Source organism: Bison bison, unplaced genomic scaffold, assembly GCF_000754665.1.
Source record: "Bison bison bison isolate TAMUID 2011002044 unplaced genomic scaffold, Bison_UMD1.0 scf7180017864291, whole genome shotgun sequence".
Lineage (NCBI taxonomy): Eukaryota > Metazoa > Chordata > Mammalia > Artiodactyla > Bovidae > Bison > Bison bison.
This window is the reverse complement of record NW_011494863.1, coordinates 10,177,040-10,196,145: the sequence shown is the minus strand read 5'-3', so window position 1 is coordinate 10,196,145 and position 19,106 is coordinate 10,177,040. Positions and strand designations below refer to the sequence as shown.

Below are 19,106 nucleotides of genomic sequence, written 5' to 3'. Positions count from 1 at the left end.
GTGTGCATATTCCTATGGGAGTATACACAAAAGAACAAAGATGTGTCCATACATCTAAGTGAAGGTGAGTGTGTATGTGTTTGTGCTGATATGGGTGTAGTCCTACTACTTGTGTACACATTCATCTGGGAGTATAAACAGAAGAACAGAGACGTGTCCATACATCTAAGTGAAAATGCATGTGTATGTGTTTGTGCTGATACAGGTGCAGGCACCAGTGTAAAAGTCCATGTGTATTATGTGTATTTATTTGGGTGTGTGCATCCATGGAGGTGTATGTATGTGTATGAATCACCCTCTTCTCTGAAGCTGGGTGGGTTCCTCTTCAGACTGTTAACTAGGAGGATTTATGTGAATTAGGCAAATTGATTCAGATAGACCTCAGTATGATTTGACTTAATCATAGCAGAGTGTCCAAGAGGAAGGAGCACTGGACAAAGAGTCCACCCCTGCAGCAAGATCCTTTTTTCTTTCTATGCTGCTGTTTCTTGGTCTACATGCCGAGGGTCTGGGACAGTGATGTTATTATGGGGTATAACTATGTTGATGCCATGCTGTCACAAACACATTTTTAATCAAGTGCCTAATTGCTCAATGCACTTTATTATCATTGCTGTCTTTCACAGTAACTTTCTTTTTTCATCATTTATAAATTATTTTCAACTACATTGTTTTATTTGATAACACAGGGAAATTAGGATTCTGTTTATTTGACAGAATGATTACTTTTGTGAATGTATGCAGCTGTATAGAATCAATTTTTACATCTCCACTTTGTGCTCTTGAGCAGGAGGGGTGGGGAGAGGAAGACAGTGTGATCCCTAGGTCCCCAAACTGCAATCCTAGGAGCATCTGCATCACAGTCCTCTGGGGAAATAGTGATAAAATGCAGGTTCCTGGCCCCCAACTACAGTCCTGTCAGAATCTCAGGGATGAGGGTCAGGAATGTGCGTTTTCTCAGCCCAAATCATTCTGGGACTCTGTAAGGTTTGGGACCCACTGCAATAACATAAAATAATGTCAGAAGGCTCACTACCTAAACCGAGACCACCAACTCTTCCACAATTTCATAGAAAGTGATTTCTAAGGCTGCTCACCACACACTCAAGACTGAACCTCGATTCTCTTAGAGAGGAGGCTAGGTGAGCATTTGGATTTATAAAAAGACGCTGTGGGAACTGAAAGAAGAAAGGAAGTCTGAATATTTGTGAGCAGAACACACTTACTGTTGCATACATTCTGTGAGAACTGTGAACCGCTCTTAAACATAACAATAAAAACCTGGCAGCTTGTCAGGGTTGACTGTAGTATCTAGAGACACCCACTATAATTTTTATAAAGAGAAACACCAGGCAGTAGTGGAGAGACAGAATTGTCTAATAATGAAGGAAGCTCCCCAACAGCACTTGTGGCTTCTGGGCACAAGTCCTGAGGCTGCAAAGCCAACACGGTATGATCGAAAGAAAGCAGGGATTACCTAGGAATCCAATTCTGCTTTGCCATGGGTGTTGCTGTTGTGATTTCAAAAACCTGTTTTCTCTTCCTGGAGAAATGAACACATTCAGAAACTCCAGTCTTTTTCTTATGTATGCATGCGTGCTCCGTCACTTCAGTCATGTCTTTGTGACCCCATGGACCATAGCCCACCAAGCTCTGTTCACAGGGGTTTCCCAGCAAGAATACTGGAGTGGGTTGCCATGCCCACTCTAGGTGATCTTCCCAATACAGAGATTGAACCCACTTTGCCTACGTCTCCTGCATTGCAGGTGGATTCTTTACTGCTGAGCTACCAGGGAGCCCCCTTTCCCCCATAGCACCAGAAAAATAATAAGACAAGCCAGGAGAGATGGTCATCTCCCAGCCCCTGTATTACTTTGATACTGAGCCTGCCTCTTGGAATCTAGGGTTTCTTAGCACACTAAGAGGTTATGCATTCTCTCATTACCCATACTTCCCTGATATTCTCTACTGTGGAGACTCTGATGCAGACACACACCTGGGTAGAGAAATGGGAGGGGCACCCCTTTTCCAGATGTCAGGGGCTCCCTGCCTCTAAAGTGATTGGACTCACACAAACCCATGTGCTGTTAGTGAGCGCCACCCTCTGCCTCCTCCCTGGCCTTGGGAGAAGATCACTCAAACCGAGCTTGAATAATGGTGAAAGAGTATGCTGCCAAATTTCAGGCAATCTGGTTTCCTAGTCTACACTTAGCCACTGCTTACCTAGAGGATATAGGCTTGCCCCTTAGTTTCAAGGCTCAGAAATTGATCAAACCTCTCTGAAAAGAATCCCCAGGGAATAAAAACACAAATAAAACACCCATTAAAAATTTCTTCTTAGCATTGTCTCTCTCCTCTCTTACCTGATCCCCTACAGGGGAAAGATCGCCTACCCTAGTGGTAAAACACTGGGCTTTTGTTCAGGATATGTGGGTTTTATTTTAGTGTGGTCTGTAATCTTCAGCAACTTAGTTGACCCCTTCGAGTTTCACTTTCCTAATCCATAAAATGGGGACAAAGATAATAGTACCTGTTTTGTAGGGTTGCTGTGAGTACTAAACAAGATCATGCAGGAGAATCGCCAAGTACAAGGCCTGGCTCCCAGTAAACACACTGTAGTTATTAGCCATCATGATCACAACAGGCGCTCTATGGAATAGAAACCTGCTGTTGCACTTTTCAAATGGTAGGTATTGGTCGCTATATAACTTGAATAGACTGATTTTAACACAAGTCAACGGGGTGGGTCAGAGACACTTAACAATGCAGATAAAGCCCTGCCCTGGCAGTTATGGTTAGTTTCCCATGCTCTGAAAGCAGATCAGAGGCCAGGTGCAGAAAGCATGCTTTCAAAGAGACAAGTATAGTACAGAAACATATTTTTCATCCACAAGCAACAAGAGAGGAGGAGTTCTGCTTAATGTACAAAATTATCTTTGTAACCTTATTCCTAAAAATATGGTCCTTGGAAAAATCCATGGGATCATGCTAAAATGAAGATTCTTAGGCTCTAACTCAGATTTCTTGATCCAGATGTTCTGGAAATGATACTTTGTACTCCAAAGTCGAAAAACTGCTAAATACTCTATTGCCAGGCCAGTAGCAATTGTGATATCTAGATCATATTATACATAAAACATATTCAAGGGGGCATCTATTAAAGTATTATCAATGGGCCCACAATTTTATGAATAATCTAATTCTGTTTTTTATTTTAAAATATATTTCAGCCCATTTGTATAGCCATGCTTAGGACAAAGACTGAAAGCATAACATCACATTTAACTGTGTGATGTATCTCTAGGTGATAATGTTATGTGTGATTTATCTCATTTTGTGGGGCTTCGCACGTGGTGCTAGTGGTAAAGAAACCAATGCAGGAGGTATAAGAGACATGGGTGTGATCCCTAGGTTGGGAAGATCCCCTAGAGCAGGAGATGGCAACCCATTCCAGCATTCTTGCCTGGAAAATTCCATGGACAGAGGAGCCTGGTGGGCTATAGTCTATGGGGCTGCAAGGAGTACAACACGACTGAGTGCGTGCACATACACACACGTCTCATTTTGTGTTTTAATAGATTTTTAAAAGTTTCAGAATGAGTTCTATTCCTTTTTTAGCAAGATAAAAATGTACTTTTAAAATAAGAGCCATACAACCAGATGTGTAGCACTGAATACTTCCTGAAATCTTACAGAATTTTGGAGAAAGAAGGAAAGGTGGGACTTCGGTAAACCAAACTCTCTCTGCTAAGAGATGATGAAACAGGTCTAGAGAAAGGAAGTGATCTGCCTGAGGCTGCTCAGTGGTTAGGGGTATACTACATAGTTCCCAGGTCCTCAGAATCTTGGGCCAGAGGGCTTTGAAGTGCTCCCTGTGCTGGCCAGCAACCTGCCTCCCTTCCTTCCTGTCCTGTGAGGGTGACGGAAAGACCACAGGAAGTGCAATGATTCAAAGGGTGGAGAAGGATGTAATAGCCTTTGCAGAGAGGACTTTTCAGCTCTCAGTATTTTCTCTCTGGGAGTTAGTAGGTCATTTGCAAAAGGCATGGGAAGAGCAGCTGATGAAAAGGTCTAATAGTTTGGAAAACTGCTTAACCTTATTGCTCTATTTCTGGATTTCCCCCCATGGCCAAGGACTTTTGAGATCCTGATTTCCCCCGGAGGTTTCCTGGTTAGGAATGCAGTGAAACCTCTGAAGTCCAGAGGAATTGGGGAGAAGGCCGGCTGGAATTAGGGAATGGTCTGAATATTTTTTTAAGAACATTTAGGTCTATTGTTTTCCGGGACAAAGAATCACAGATTTGGAAAGGGTCTTAGTCCAAGCCCTGCTCAGTGTAGGAACTTTTTGTGCTTCATCCCACACAGAGCTTTGTTTGCACTTCTCTTGAATGCTTCCAATGAGAGGAGACACTATTCTGATAGAGAAGCTGTTTTATTCTCAGAAAAGTTTTCCTTTCCCTGAACATGAATCTATCTTCCTGAAAGGTTCTACTTGCCTTCTGCTATTCATATAAACCAGATATGCTCCTCTTCCCCAGATGGTCCTTGAATATTTGAAGGCAATGATCATGCACCAAATTGTGCTTCATGGCATTCTCTTCTGCAAGCTGAACACCCCTGGTATATTAAACCATTCTTTTTATGACAAATGCCATCAGCTCTAGTTAGAAACAAACTGCTGTCTTCTAATTAGCCTCTTAATTAATGGCTATATAAATTCAGAGCTGAGCAGAGCTTAGAGACCACCTGCACAAGCCTCACTATTCTACAGATGAGCAAAGTGAGGTGCACTGAGAAAACAGGAAAACTGCCTTACCCAACTTGAGAGAAACAGACAGGCAAACAGACAGAGGAGAGTCTGAGTTGAGACCTGAAATCTAGTTGCATGAATCCTAGTCCAGGCCTCTTTCACCCCACCCTGCCTCCTCCTATTCATAAAACACAAGAATTTCTCAAGTTCTTGAAAGTGGTTGGGAAGTTTGTTCTCTTAGGTATTTCAAAAATTCCTCCTTCAAATTGTATTTGCACTGTATGAAGTAGGGGTTAGCATAGGGCTGAATTTAATAAAAAGCATCCTTCCAGGTGTGTTAACCCTTATTGCTCTCTGTTGTCAGAAGTTCATCTCCATTGACCTAGAATTCTAGCTCAAAATGGCCAGCACATGCAGAGGGCCACCAAGGCAGGTCATATTTTCCATAACCTCCAGCTACCTGCTCAACGTAGCAGACCTTCCCAACTTTGGAACCAGAAAATGAATTTTCCAGGATGTGAGGCTGTGTTCCTGCTTTACCTTGTGCTTGTTTTAAAGTTTCATATCCTCTTTTCAATCTGGCCTGATTCTCTGACGAGAAGACAAAGCAGAGACTCAGGGAAGCAAACCAGGTACTTCAGTGATTGGTTTCCCATCCCAGTTCCCAACAAACCCTGCAGTCACATGCTTCCAAGGGAACATTCCTCCCTGCCCTAACCCACAGCAATCGCCCTCTTCTCTCAACAAGGTATTGTGTTTCCAGTTCTTACACTTGCTCTGGCGTGGACTATAAACTGGCACATGTTGCTCCCTGGTTTCCGTGTGTTCAGGAATCACATGGACCTGGGTTCCAGTCCTAACCCTGCAACTAGCTGGCTATGTGACTTTGGAAAGTGACTTCACCTTTCTGAAACTCAATTACTTCATTTGTTAGATGAATACAATTTTGCTACCTACCTCATAAGACTGTCAAGGTCACACAATGCCTGCTGCTGCTGCTGCTAAGTCACTTCAGTCGTGTCCGACCCTGTGCAACCCATAGACGGCAGCCCACCAGGCTCCCCCGTCCCTGGTATTCTCAAGGCAAGAACACTGGACTGGGTTGCCATTTCCTTCTTCAATGCATGAAAGTGGAAAGTGAAAGTCTTAGCGACCCCATGGACTGCAGCCTACCAGGCTCCTCCGACCATGGGATTTTCCAGGCAAGAGTCCTGGAGTGGGGTGCCATTGCCTTCTCCGTGCCTAAAAGGTGCCTAAAGTGAAAGAAGTGAAAGTGTTAGTCACTCAGTCCTGTCTGACTCTTTGCAACCCCATGGACTGTAGCCCGCCAGGCTCCTTTGTTCATGAAGTTTGCCAGGCAAGAATACTGGAGTTGAGTTGCCATTCCCTTCTCCAGGGGATCTTCCCGACCCAGGGATTGAACCTGGGTCTCCTACATTGCAGGTGGATTCTTTAGCATCTGAGCCACCAGGGAAGCCCCCAAAAGTATCTAATACAGTCCCTAATATTTAGTAAGATTTCATAGAAGATATCTATATAGTATTATTAATAGTATGCTCCAGAATTCAGAGACTAAAACCTATATTTTTCCCCTGCTACATACAGTAGTTGTAAATACCACCTGACTGATATTGGCCTAGGCTTCTTTAGGCAGTAGAAGTGAAACATCAGAAACATTCTCAGCATCGTGTAAGGACAGTTCCTATTTCCCAGCTCCCTATTCCCCAGATTCCCTCTTCCAATAATGATCTCACCAAGGAGGCCCACCCTGGCCTGCCACTTTGCACACCTGTCAGCTCGCATCTCAGGATAAGGTTCTCATTTGACAGACTTCGAGAACTTGCTGTCCAGGCAAAGACAACTTTATGACGATGAATCCAGCACAAACCTTATGTAACCAACCTGTCAGCAAACAGAGGGACAGAGAGACACTGACAAATGCCTGCCTCCACAAAGAAACAAAGCAGAACAAAAGGATATAGAAAGCAAGGAACTGAGATAGGCTTAAAATGCTCTTGCTTGTCCAAACTCTTAACAGATCAATGTTCTTATATTTGAAGTATTTCTAAATGAACATGAATTAGGCTAAACTCCATTTTAGCTGGGACTTTATGAACTAACATTCATAGCAGAGTGTTTAACTGAAATTACATTGTTTGCTCCTCTAGTCAAACAAGGATGTATATAACATTGTTTATTAATAATATTTATTGTCCATGGGACTTACAAATGATGATAGAAAAGTTTCCACCTTTTTTTTTTTCTTCTAAATAAGACAGGAAATTTCTACCTGGAGTGGCTTGAAATCCCTTCAGGTCATAAAGAGTCAAGGAATCTTCCAGTTTCTCTAAATGCTGAGGATATCCTAGTGAACACTTGCTGAGAAAAAGGAATAATTCTTTCACTTGTCCCTATTGCAGATTATTTGTGTACTGCCTGTGTTCTTTATCAAGGACTCAAAAGAAATAAAAACATCTGCTTAAATGAATTTGTTAATGTGACAGCCCCAGGGAAAAGATTCCACGATTGAGGGTGAGGGCAAAATTCAATGACAATGTGGTGGAGAGAATACGCCAGTTCCTGGTATGACAGCCGGGTTCCCTGGCTTTAGTTCCGACTCTCACATCCTTGGCTTCTTACCTTGGGCAGGTCATCCCCCTTGCAGGCTTTTAGTCTCTTTGGATGTCAAATGCTTTTTATGCTTTCTCCTTCCAAGTCCAAGATCCCATGAGGCTATGAGGAGTGTGAAGATTAACTGCAGAAGCTGCCTGCATCTCTGAGTGCAGGGGCCAGACCAGGAGAAGAATGTGATAATAGGTATGAAAGCCCTTGGAGAAAGAGCAGAAGTGCTGAATGGCACACACTCTCTGAAGCCTGATGGCATGTTCTAGAAACATGGGCAGCTAACTTTCTCTTGAGATGTCAGGGCTCGCCTGGAAACACACTATCACTGAGCTGATGGGAAGCAGAGGAGACTAATGCTTTTCTGGTTGGGGACCCTGGCTGGGATAGAAGAGAAGAAAGAAGTAGAGTCAGCTTTGTAAGCGAGTGAAATGGCAACGAACCCTGCAGGCTGAACCTCTCCTGGCTGGCGCTGCCAAGGAGGACGATCCACTCCATCAAACCTGGGCCAAGCTCTGGCTCAAACACACAGGCAAAAATAGAAAGGGGGTGGGAAAAGAAATGTGTTTACTTTCATGATTTTCCTTTACGTCCCTCTTAACAGTATTATAATCTCTCCACAAACAGGCAGTAATGGCTCAGAGGCCTCGCCTTCATTGATAAACCCTCTCAAACGATTCATGTCTCACAGTCAGTCTGTGGGCAGCTGGTGAATAAGCTTGGAAGGCAGTGTGATGGAGTAGAACACTGGCCCAGGGTCGGTCGCTAACTGGGTAAAGTGTGAAAAATGCCTCTCTGGTGCTCTGCAAAATGAAGTGGTTATATTAGGCAGAATCGAAACATCTGCTTAGAAATTGAAGTTCATAACTGGTTCTCAACCAGGGGCAATTTCATCCCTCAAGGTAGGGGTATCTGGCAGTGACTGGAGACATTTCTGGTTGTCACAGCTCAGGGAATGCTCCTGGCATCTCGTGGGTAGAGACCAGGGCTGCTGCTAAACATCCGACAATGTGGAGGACAGTCTTCCACAGTGGAGAATTCTCTGGCTGAAAATGTTAAAAGTATGAGGTTGAGAAATCTTGATTTGTCCTGAAGTGACTAGAGTCACAGGGAGAGGGGGCAAAAAAGGACAGCGGTTCAAAAGGAGGAGGGTTCAAACCCTGTTTCTAGATCATGAGGTTTTCACCAGTGACATGTTTTCCAGCTTTTCTCCCTATAACCCATGACTTTTTCATTTCCCTTGGAATTTCAGGGCTATGTTTGAGCAACTTTTTCACAAGAACTTCCTTATCCTCAAAATGCCAAGCCCTGATGCACTATGATCTCTACTATGAGAAAAGACAAAGATAAAAATATAAGCAGCTGCAAAACAAGTAGAACTGGAAGGTGGGCAGCAGAGGCACATGGAAGCACACAACAGATGCCCATAACTCCAGTTCTATGAGTCAGTGTTTCTGATGTTACAACATAGGAATAATACTCGTAAGAAGAGCAAGATGAGCTATGCTGGGTGAGCACACAGTGAAAGAACTGATGTGAGAGCAGCAGCGTTAGAAGAGACGCAGGTTTGCAGTGGCAGATTCAAAGGCAAACGAAAGGGTTAAGCAATCAGTGCATGTCATTCCACATTAAGTCACCGGGCAGTTATTACAAATAGTTACCTGCAGTTTCCAGTGGGGGAGGCAAGCACACTCCAGTCAAGGGGTTTTGGAGAAACAGGTGCAATGAAGTCATGGTCAAACAATTTATTTACTGTAAACTTTAGACTTTGCTCAGGAAAACAACCAAAGCTGCCCCTCAAGTCCCTGCCTACAACACCCCGTTTGAGCAAATAAGAGGGGCGAGGAGAGTCCATGTTCACAGCGAAAGGTCCGAGAGACTCAGTATCTTCCAGTCCAAGGGTGCAGGAAGGAAGGTCTCCTTCAGATACAAATTACCAGCAGCAATATATTACCCCTAATACTTGATCAATGAGGTAGATATGCAGGAAAAGTCATCAAAACATAGCAGCCCCAGGTCCTTTGAGACTGAAGCCCTTCAGACATAAACTTAACAAGTTCCAGGCAAAGAGGAACTGAACTGTACAAGAAACAGTTACTCAAATATATTTTGTTACAACTTAAAAAAATAAAAAATAAAAAGGCAGAAGGATATCTTTCCTCCTGCACATCTCTGTACAACTTTATTCTAAATTTATTAGACTCAAGTTAAATAGTCTGTTTAGTGTTTTGTTGCAGGGTACTGGGGAGAAGGGGTGTCTTAAAAAGTAGAAAACCGGCATTACAGCAGTGAGTCATTTGTACTACAATTCCTCCCTTGTGAATCAATGCTATCACTGGGCACAGTACCTTGCTGGTTCACAAAGTTTTCGGTGCCTGGGGGGTCTTCACACAACAGTTCACTGTCTTTCTCCTCCCCCAGGTGATATCCACTCTGTTCCCCTGTGTAGTCAGTCCTGTCATTGCTGTTGCTGGAGCAGCCATTCCCATAGGCCTTCAATGAAGACCTGCGCAGGCAGAGAAGCTCCTGGAAGGCAATCCTGAAATCTGGGCTCCGGCAGTAGATAAGGGGATTGAAAGCGGAGTTGATGTAGCCCAACCAGTTTAGAAGGATGTATATTTCCTTACGGATGAGGTTATCCTTGATCACGTGCACAATGTTGACAATGAAGAAGGGCAGCCAGCACAGGGTGAAAGTGCCCATGATAATGCCTAAAGTCTTGAGGGCTTTGTGTTCCTTCAAGTAGAACTTGGAGGTCCTGCGTTGTCCTAGACCGCTCCGCCCATCCTGCTCCACTTGACTGACGTTTTGGGCATGGAAGCGGCCCTCAGATTTGTCGATCTTCTGGAGCTGCCTTTTGGCCACCTGGAACACCCTGGAGTAGACGAAGACCATGACCACCAGGGGAAGGTAGAAGGACACAATGGAGGAGGCAATGGCATAGGGTTGGTTCGTGAAGAAGTCACAGCAGGTTTCCTTAGCATAGCAGTTGATGGCTTCCTTGTGGCTGGCCCGGTACCAGTGCATCTGAATGGGTAAGAAGGAGGTAAGGCCAGACACGATCCACACCATCAAAATGACCACCCGGGCCTTATTCTTGGTCAGCAGGCACTGATACTTGAAGGGTGACGTGATGGCTAAGTAGCGATCCACAGCGATCACGCACAAGGTCTCAATGCTGGCCGTGACGCATAACACGTCAATGGAAGTCCAAAACTCACACCAGAAGTTGCCAAAAGTCCACATTTTCATGAGGATGTGGCAGGCCCCAAAGGGCACCACTGCCAGGCCCATGACCAGGTCAGCACAGGCCAGGGAGGTGATGAAGTAGTTGGTGACCGTCTGGAGACGCTCAAACTTGGCAATGGCTGTGATGACTAGCACGTTTCCAAACACGATGGCCAGGACAATAAGCGACATGAGGATGCCCATGCCCACAACCCAGGCCTCGTCCCGTTCCAGCGTGACGTTTTGGTCCGGCGCGTGGCTTGCGTTGGGCGCCAGCAAAAAGACGCTGCGGTTCCCGGGCTGCCCCATGGCGCGCAGGCTGGCAGGTGAGCGCACAGGCTGCCGGCGCACCAGCCGCCCTCAGCGAGCGGACCTCCGGCGGGGCGCTGCGGGCAGCAAGCGAGCACCTGGAACACTCATTCAGCGGCCGTGGGTGGGTGTGGATGTGGTAGGGGTGCGTGGTGCACTCAGCTCCGGGGCTACTCTGGGCTCGCAGTGCCTGTCAGTTCAGCCAGTTCCAGCTTGCGCTCTGGAGAAGCCGTCTCTGAGTGCGCGCTGTCCGTTATGTGCCCAGGACTTTAGGGGAACTGCCCTCCCCGTGACGTGCTACAACTTTCAACCAATAGAACGCGGGAAGCCCCAAAGGGGCGAGGCCCACGCCCTCTCCCGCCCCTTCCCTCCCTTCTCCTGCCTGCTCCTGGGGCTGGCCCGGGCGGGACCCAACTGCTCTAGGAGGGCGGGTCGGCCACCATTCCCTCGGGGCTCTCTCGGCTGGCCCCGGAGGCTGAAGCCGGCTCTGGCGAGCTTACCAGCCAACTAGAAGGTGCCAGTTCTTTCGTGACTGCTACCTGTCTGCCTGGGGCGCCTGTGCGGCTTGGTCTCAGGGTAGATGGCAATACTCCGGCACTCCCTCGCATTCGGAAATAGATGATCGTGCCCACCGAGACACGCACAGGCAGGCGCACTGTACCCCGACATACATGCTTAGACTTATACGGAACCACAGCCACAGACACTCAGACACACCCATCCAGCGCACTAACGAGCGCGCAGGCACAGAAGCCGACTGGCACAAAGTCACCCCTGTCCAACACAAGAGACATGGCCAGGAGCAAACCAGGAGCACCCGGAAGCATAAAGACACGGACATACAGACAAAAAAAGTAAACAAATAGCATACAAACGCCCACTTGGAGGCAAGCAGTGTGCCACAGAGAAGGACTTCCCCATCTGGATATTCCAAACTCTTTACCCTTGCCCCCTGGACATCCACTCCATCTTCCCCAGTACACAGGACTCATGGTATATTCCCTTTCAGACATTTGGCAAGACCACAGGTGGTGACTTTAGCAGCAGCCAATTTCCTCAGCATGCTTGCTGTCCAGTACTTTTGGTGCCCTCCTTGGGAATTTGCAGGGGTTGAGACCTAATTTTACTCTTGGGATTTCATTTGGAGCTGGGGTATACATGTATGTGCTTGAGGATAGGAAGAGAACGTTGTATGCTTTAATTCTTAATTCTAGGGAGTGTGGCATCGTTCCTTCCTTCTCCGTTAAAATGAGAATATGTTGAAAATGAAATAATTTTCAAGTTCAACTTCTTCAATAATCCCTTTGCAACTAGAAAAAATCTTCTGTTCGGTAGTTTGTTGATCTGTTGGGCTGAGCCATATGAAATTGCCACTTTTCTGTGGTATCTGACTTTAAATAGATGACAATTTCATATGGCTCAGATTATTAAGAAGGTGTTAACATTAAGAAATGTTTTGAAACCACAGAAAGCAAAAGATAACTTCTCTTAAAAAACTAGAGTCTTTGTCCATGAAATACTATCCTTTGCATGTGGCATATGAATTTACTGTTTAAAAAATTAATTTTCAGGGTTTGATTTCCCATGTATCATTTGTGTCTTTGAAACATGGAAAGTATTTCATGCAGTGTAACTGAACATATTTTCTAGATTACATAATAACATAACAATGGCTAACATTTATGGAACGTTCTACTATGTGCTTTTAATGCATTATTCCATTTAATCCTTCCCACAGTCCCATGGTGTGTGTTGTTAGGGTGGGGTGGGGTATAACTATTTTTAGCTTAATTCACAAATGGGTCTCAAAGAAGAAAATAGCTTGCCCATGGGCACAAGACCAGGCAGTGCCAGAAGCAGAAGCTGAACTCAGTTCTGTTTGACTCTAAAATCCATCTTTTAATCCTTTCAATGTACCGTGTCACCACAGTGCAGAAAGGAATAGAGGATGGGGAAGAAGGACCACAACTGGAATTGGAATACCAGGTTTCAAATTCTCATCTTAGAACTTTCTAGCTCATATTCCTTAGGCAAATAAAAAATGTGGAGCCTAATTTCCCCTATGTCTAAATGAGGAATTAAGTCACTTCCATTGTGCTGAATGAGAATCAGATGATATAATGACAAATGTAATTATGATTTGCACTTATAAATGCCACACAAATAAAGGTTATACATAAATTTATATAAATTACTTAGTAGTTTAGAAGATATTGTTCATATTCTCTAATAGAACACTAAAATGCTTTAGGACAAAAGTAACATGGGCATTTACACAAGAAGTATAACTCAGAAACAAAATTTAAACTACATGCTCTTTTTAACTTTCTTCACTAGCAGAAATTGTTTTTGCATGACAGATGCCTTAAAATAACAAATATTTCCCATAAAAGCCACACATATTAATTAAGAATCTATTATGTTCACATAGTTTTCAAAATATACCCACCCCATATTTGTGTTTTCCAAAATTGGCTCTGGTATGATGCATTTTAGGAAGAGGCAGTGTGCATTATGCAATTATGCAATATTTCTTTAAATATATATCTACCCCAAATTGTGAAACTGGGCCATTTAAAGCCTCCTTCCTGTTTGTGAAGCTATGAAATAAATAAGCATATTGTTTAACCTTCTTATAACAATAAAGGAACAAAGAAAGCCCTTATAGGACAAACATTAATTGATCATTTAGATATACATGTAAGTCACTTAAAATTTTAACATTGATTATTTTGGGAAGCACCTTTTAAAAAACCCACAAACACTAAATCCAGAAGGGAGGCTGCTATGTCAACAAAGTTCCAGGCCTTTGCCTCATCAGCTTTGCCAAGTGGGCACCCCTCTCAATCTCTTCCCCTTTCTTTTTCTTATATCACTGTGGCTGATAGAAATTTCAAAATGTCTTCATGCCAGGAGTCTTTTACCTGACCTCCTTTTTTAGAATTGTAAGATTAAAGACAGAATGGAAAAGAGTTTAATAGATCATTTATTCTCTCTACGCTTCCAGTTTGAAAATTAGGAAAGAGTCTGGTCGAAGGTGACAGGGAAGACTGGGAGTCGAGGTCTGTTCCTGGTCTCACGTGTTTTCACCGCCCAACATTGTAGCTTCATTTCCCAGTGGAGGAGTGTGACTAGCACTGCTTACTGGGCTTGTGGTCTTAGAGTGTTAATGTTTTAGTTGAACTGGAAAGTTCTAAATGTACCTTTGTTAGATGTAAGGAAAAGCAGGCTCTTTTATGGTGATTGATAGTGTCTAACTACATATTTTATCAATCCCTTACGACTCTGATTTGTCATTTCCTGCCTGCCAAACAGGAAAAAAAAGTCACATTTTGATTTACCAAACAAATGTTTAAAGAGAGTAAGGCTCTGTGAGCCAAGGAATGCTCTCACATGAATATCTGGATGCCTTAGGAAACTCTTAGACTGGTCTTGGCTTAGGCAAGATTATTTCCATCTTTTAAAACATTTATTTTTATTGTTGAGGTGTAATTGATATATAACACATCAGTTTCAAGTGTACAATGTAATGATTCAGTAGTTGTATTCATTGTGAAGTGATCACCTCAATAAGTCTTGTTACCATCCATCACCATGCATTAAAAGTTAACTTTTAAGATTTGCTCTCTTGGCAACTTTCAAGTATGCTCTACAATATTACTGACTGCAGTCCCCATGCTATACGTTACATCCCCATGACTTATTTATTTTATAATTAAATGTTTGTACCTCTTGACCCCCTTCCCCTGTTTTACCCTTTCCCTATCACCCTTCCACTCTGGCAAACACCATTTTGTTCTCTGTATCTATGACTTCTGTTTTGTTTTCTTTTGTTGTTCACTTGTATTATTTTTTAGATTTCACGTGCAAATGAAATCATATGCATTTGTCTTTGTCTGACATTTCATTTAGCATCATTCCCTTAAGGTTCATCCACATTGCTGTAAATGGCAAGATTTCATTCTTTTTTATGATGTAGTGGTATTCCATTTATGTGTGTGTATCAGATCTCCTTTATCTACTCATCTATCAGTGTATATTTATGTTGCTTTCTTATCTTGGCTGTTGTAAATAATGCTGTAAAGAACATGGGGGTACACATATCTTTTTGATTTAGTGTTTTTGTTTTCTTCAGACAGACACCCAGAAGTGGAATAATTGCATCATATGTTAGATCTACTTTTAATTTTTTGAGGAACTCAACCCCATACTGTTTTTCATAGTGGTTGCACCAATTTACATTTCCTCCAACAGTGCGTGAGAGTTCCCTTTGGTCCACATCCTTACCAACGCTTTTTTTGTTTTTGGTAATGGCTATTCTAACTGATGTTAGGTGATAGCTCATTGTGGTTTTGATTTGCCTTTCCCTGGTGATTAGTGATGTTGAGCTTCTTTTCATGTGTCTGTTGACTATCTGTATGCTTTCTTTAGAAAAATGTATACTCAGATCCTCTGCTCATTTTTTGAAATCAAATTGTTTGCTTGTTTACTATTGAATTTTATGAGTTTTTAATATATTTTGGATATTAATCTCTTATCAGATATATGATTTGAAAATATTTTCTCCCATTCAGTAGGTTGCCTTTCCATTCTGTTGATTGTTTCATTTGCTGTGCAGAAGCTTTTTAGTTTGATGTAGTCCCACTTGCTTGGTTTTCATTTTATTGCCTCTCTTTTGGATTCAGATTCACAGATTTTTTGCTAAGATCACTGTCAAGTAGCTTACCACTTATGTTTTCTTCTAGGAGGTTTATACAAAGTAGATACAGAAGGAATGTACTTCAGCCTAACCAAGGGCACATATAACAAGCTCACAACAAACATACTACATGGTGAAAGGTTGAAAGTTCTTCCTCTAAAATCAGGGACAAGATGGCAAAGATGTCTGTTCTTTGGGTAATATGGTCATTTTAATGATATGAATTCTTCCACTCCATAAGCACAGAATATTTTTCCATTTCTTTGTGTCTTCTTGAATTTCTGTTATCATTGACATCATTTTTGGTGTACAGGTCTTTCTTTCACCCCCTTGGTCAAATTTATTCCCAGGCATGTTATTCTTTTTGATGCAGTTGTGAATGGGGTTTTCTTAATTCCTCTTTCTGATAGTTTGTTGTTAAAGATATAGAAATGCAATTAATTGTTCTAACAATGACATGACTTTATGTAGAAAACCTTAAAGATGCTACCCAAAACCTGTTAGAACAATTGAATTCAGTAAGGTGGCAGGGTACAAAATAACATACAAAAATTAATTGCGTTTCTATATCCTTAACAACAAACTATCAGAAAATGATGTCAATGATGACAGAAATTCAAGAAGACACAAGGAAATGGAAATGCAATTCCTGTCAAGATCCCAACGGGATTTTTCATAGAAATAGAACAAACAATCCTAAAATGTGTTTGGAACCACAAAGACCCCAAATAGACAAAGCAATCTTGAGGAAGAAGAATAGATTGGAAGTCATCAAGCTCTCTGGTTTCAAGCTATATTACAAAGCTGTAGTAATCAAAACAAACACATAATTAATGGGACAGGGTAGAAGACCCAGAAATAAACCCTTGCATATATGGTCAATTAATTTACAATAAAAGAGGCAATAATATTCAGTGGAGGAGAGAACAGCTTATTCAATAAACAGCATTGGGAAAACTGGACAGACACATGCAAAAGAATAAAACTAGACCACAATGATACACCATATGCAAGAATTAACTTAAAATGGAGGAAAGACTTGAATGTTTCCTAGAAGAAAACAGATGGTAAGCTACTTGACATCAGTCTTTTTTTCTTTTTTAAAAAATTTATTTATAATTGGGGGATGTGCTCAGTTGCTTCAGTCGTGTCTGACTCTTTGTGATCTATCGACTCTTTGTGATCTATCTATCAAACCCACCAGGTTCCTCTGTCCATGGGGATTCTCCAGGCAAGAATACTGGAGTAGGTTGCCATGCCCTCCTCCAGGAGATCTTCTCAACTGGAGGATAATTGCTTACAATATTTTTGACCTCCATCTTGAAGACTTTTTCCATCTTTATGATCCTCTAAACTGAGAAAATCTATAGTTTTTTTTTTTAATGATGATCTCAAATGTTTGTCTTTAGTATGATCTCTGTATGGTATTACCTCATTAAGTTTACAGTAAATGAGACTAAATGCATGCAAGCTTAGCATATTGCCTTGGAAAAGAGATAGCTATTATTGAAATCTTATCTTTGAATCAAAATGTATTTAAAGAATGTATGTCTTATCAGATCACATTGTGAAAGGCCACTTTGAATATAAATAATGAGTAATTTATTTTTAATTTGAATTTTTGTGAAAAAGACTTTTGAAAGGAATAAAACTTGATTCCTTAGTAAGAAAAATGATGATGAAAATGACTTTCATCATTGAGTTATATAGCTGGATGGGATGTTAGTGACTTTTGAATGAAGCATCTCTTAGCCTAGGTAGCTCCTTACATAGTGCATCTGCCAAAATTCTTTGACAGCTATCTCTAATGAAAGCAAGCACACCAGTTCTTTTCATTGGTGTACGTTTCTCCAACTATCCAGATATTGAACTGAAATCCATCTTCTGATAATTTCTACCCATGGATCTTAAGTCTGCCCCCTTGAGGGCACTTGAACAAGTCTACTCTCTCTTTCAAGATTGTCCTTGAGATTTTGGTAGAATCCCTTCGAGTTCACCTGAGTCTTCTACTCTTTAGGTTAAATATTTCTGTTCCTTTGGGTCTAGAGTCTTCTTCACCATCAGATATCTTACTAGTCATACTTGGGCTTGTCAGTGTCTCAATATCAATACCTAGAGTGATCCTAGAGCAAGTCATCAAACAATCAATTTACAATTACCTTGGCAACCATAAAGCAAGCAGAGCAAACAGCAAAGCTTTCAGAGCAGCTAACTGTATCAGATTAATGTAATTTCCTGCTATACTGGTGTTTTATGAGATACATGCTAATAAATTCTCTGCATCTCAGGGGGACTGAACAAAAAGAGACGGCATTAAATTAAAACAGGAGGAACTTCAGATGGTCATATGAAGGACTTCTTGGCCGGAGGTCAGTCAGTCATCCAAAGGGGCTAGCCTCTAGCAGCTTTCCTCCATTGGGGTTTTATAAGAGAATTAAATCCCACAGAAAAGTGTTTGAGTGCCTGTTCCTCCCAGTTTTCCCAAGGGTGGTACATAAGTATTACCCTCCTAAGAGCTTGCAGTGTAACAGCTGCTTTAGGGAATGGGGCTTAATTTCCCTTACTGAATCCAACCAGAATTTCTGGGAGTCTCCTTTAGATCTGGGAATGAACAAGGGTGTGATGGTAAGTGAAAGTCATCATCAGTTTGATGCAGAGGAGAGGGCATGAATTGGGCATAAGGAGACCTAGGTTCTGGTCCCAGGACAACTATAATACTATCAGTCAGTCAGTCAGTTCAGTTGCTCAGTCATGTCTGACTCTTTGCAACCCCATGAACTGCTGCACACCAGGCCCCTATCCATCACCAACTCCCAGAGTTTACTCAAATTCATGTCCATTGAGTCGGTGATGCCATCCAACCATCTCATCCTCTGTTGTCCCCTTCTCCTTCCAAGTTCAATCTTTCCCAGCATCAGGGTCTTTTCCAGTGAGTCAGTTCTTCTCATCAGGTGGCCAAAGTATTGGAGTGTCAGCTTCAGGATCAGTTCTTCCAATGAATATTCAGGACTGATTTCCTTTAGGATGGACTGGTTGGATCTCCTTGCAGTCCAAGGGACTCTCAAGAGTCCAACACCACAGTTCAAAAGCATCAATTCTTTGGCACTCAGATTTCTTTATAGTCCAACTCTCACATCCATACATGACTACTGGAAAAACCATAGCTTTGGCTAGATGGACCTTTGTCAGCAAAGTAATGTCTCTGCTTTTTAATATGCTGTCTAGTTTGGTCATAATTTTTCTTCCAAGGAGCAAGTGTCTTTTAATTTCATGGCTGCAGTCACCATTTGCAGTGATTTTTGGAGCCTTCCAAAATAAAGTCTGTCATTCTTTCCACTGTTTCCCCATCTATTTGCCATGAAATGATGGGACCGGATGCCATGATCTTAGTTTTCTGAATGTTGAGCTTTAAGCCAACCTTTTCACTCTCCTCTTTCACTTTCATCAAGAGGCTCTTTAGTTCTTTTTCGGTTTTTGCCATAAGGATGGTATCATCTG

General features: G+C 42.4%; 1 protein-coding gene across 1 annotated transcript; it reads right to left on the bottom strand.

The window, feature by feature from the left end:
• Positions 1-9,102: 9,102 nt before the first annotated feature.
• On the bottom strand, positions 9,103-11,174 carry ADRB2 (adrenoceptor beta 2, surface). The gene has a single exon (XM_010850505.1). It carries the CDS (start codon positions 10,907-10,909, stop codon positions 9,653-9,655), a length of 1,257 nt encoding a protein of 418 aa, XP_010848807.1. The 5' UTR covers positions 10,910-11,174; the 3' UTR covers positions 9,103-9,652.
• Between the last annotated feature and the right edge of the window lie 7,932 nt (positions 11,175-19,106).

Coding starts and splice junctions, on each gene's coding strand:
- ADRB2 (XM_010850505.1), bottom strand. CDS start 10,909: ATGGGGCAGCCCGGGAACCGCAGCGTCTTTTTGCTGGCGCCCAACGCA.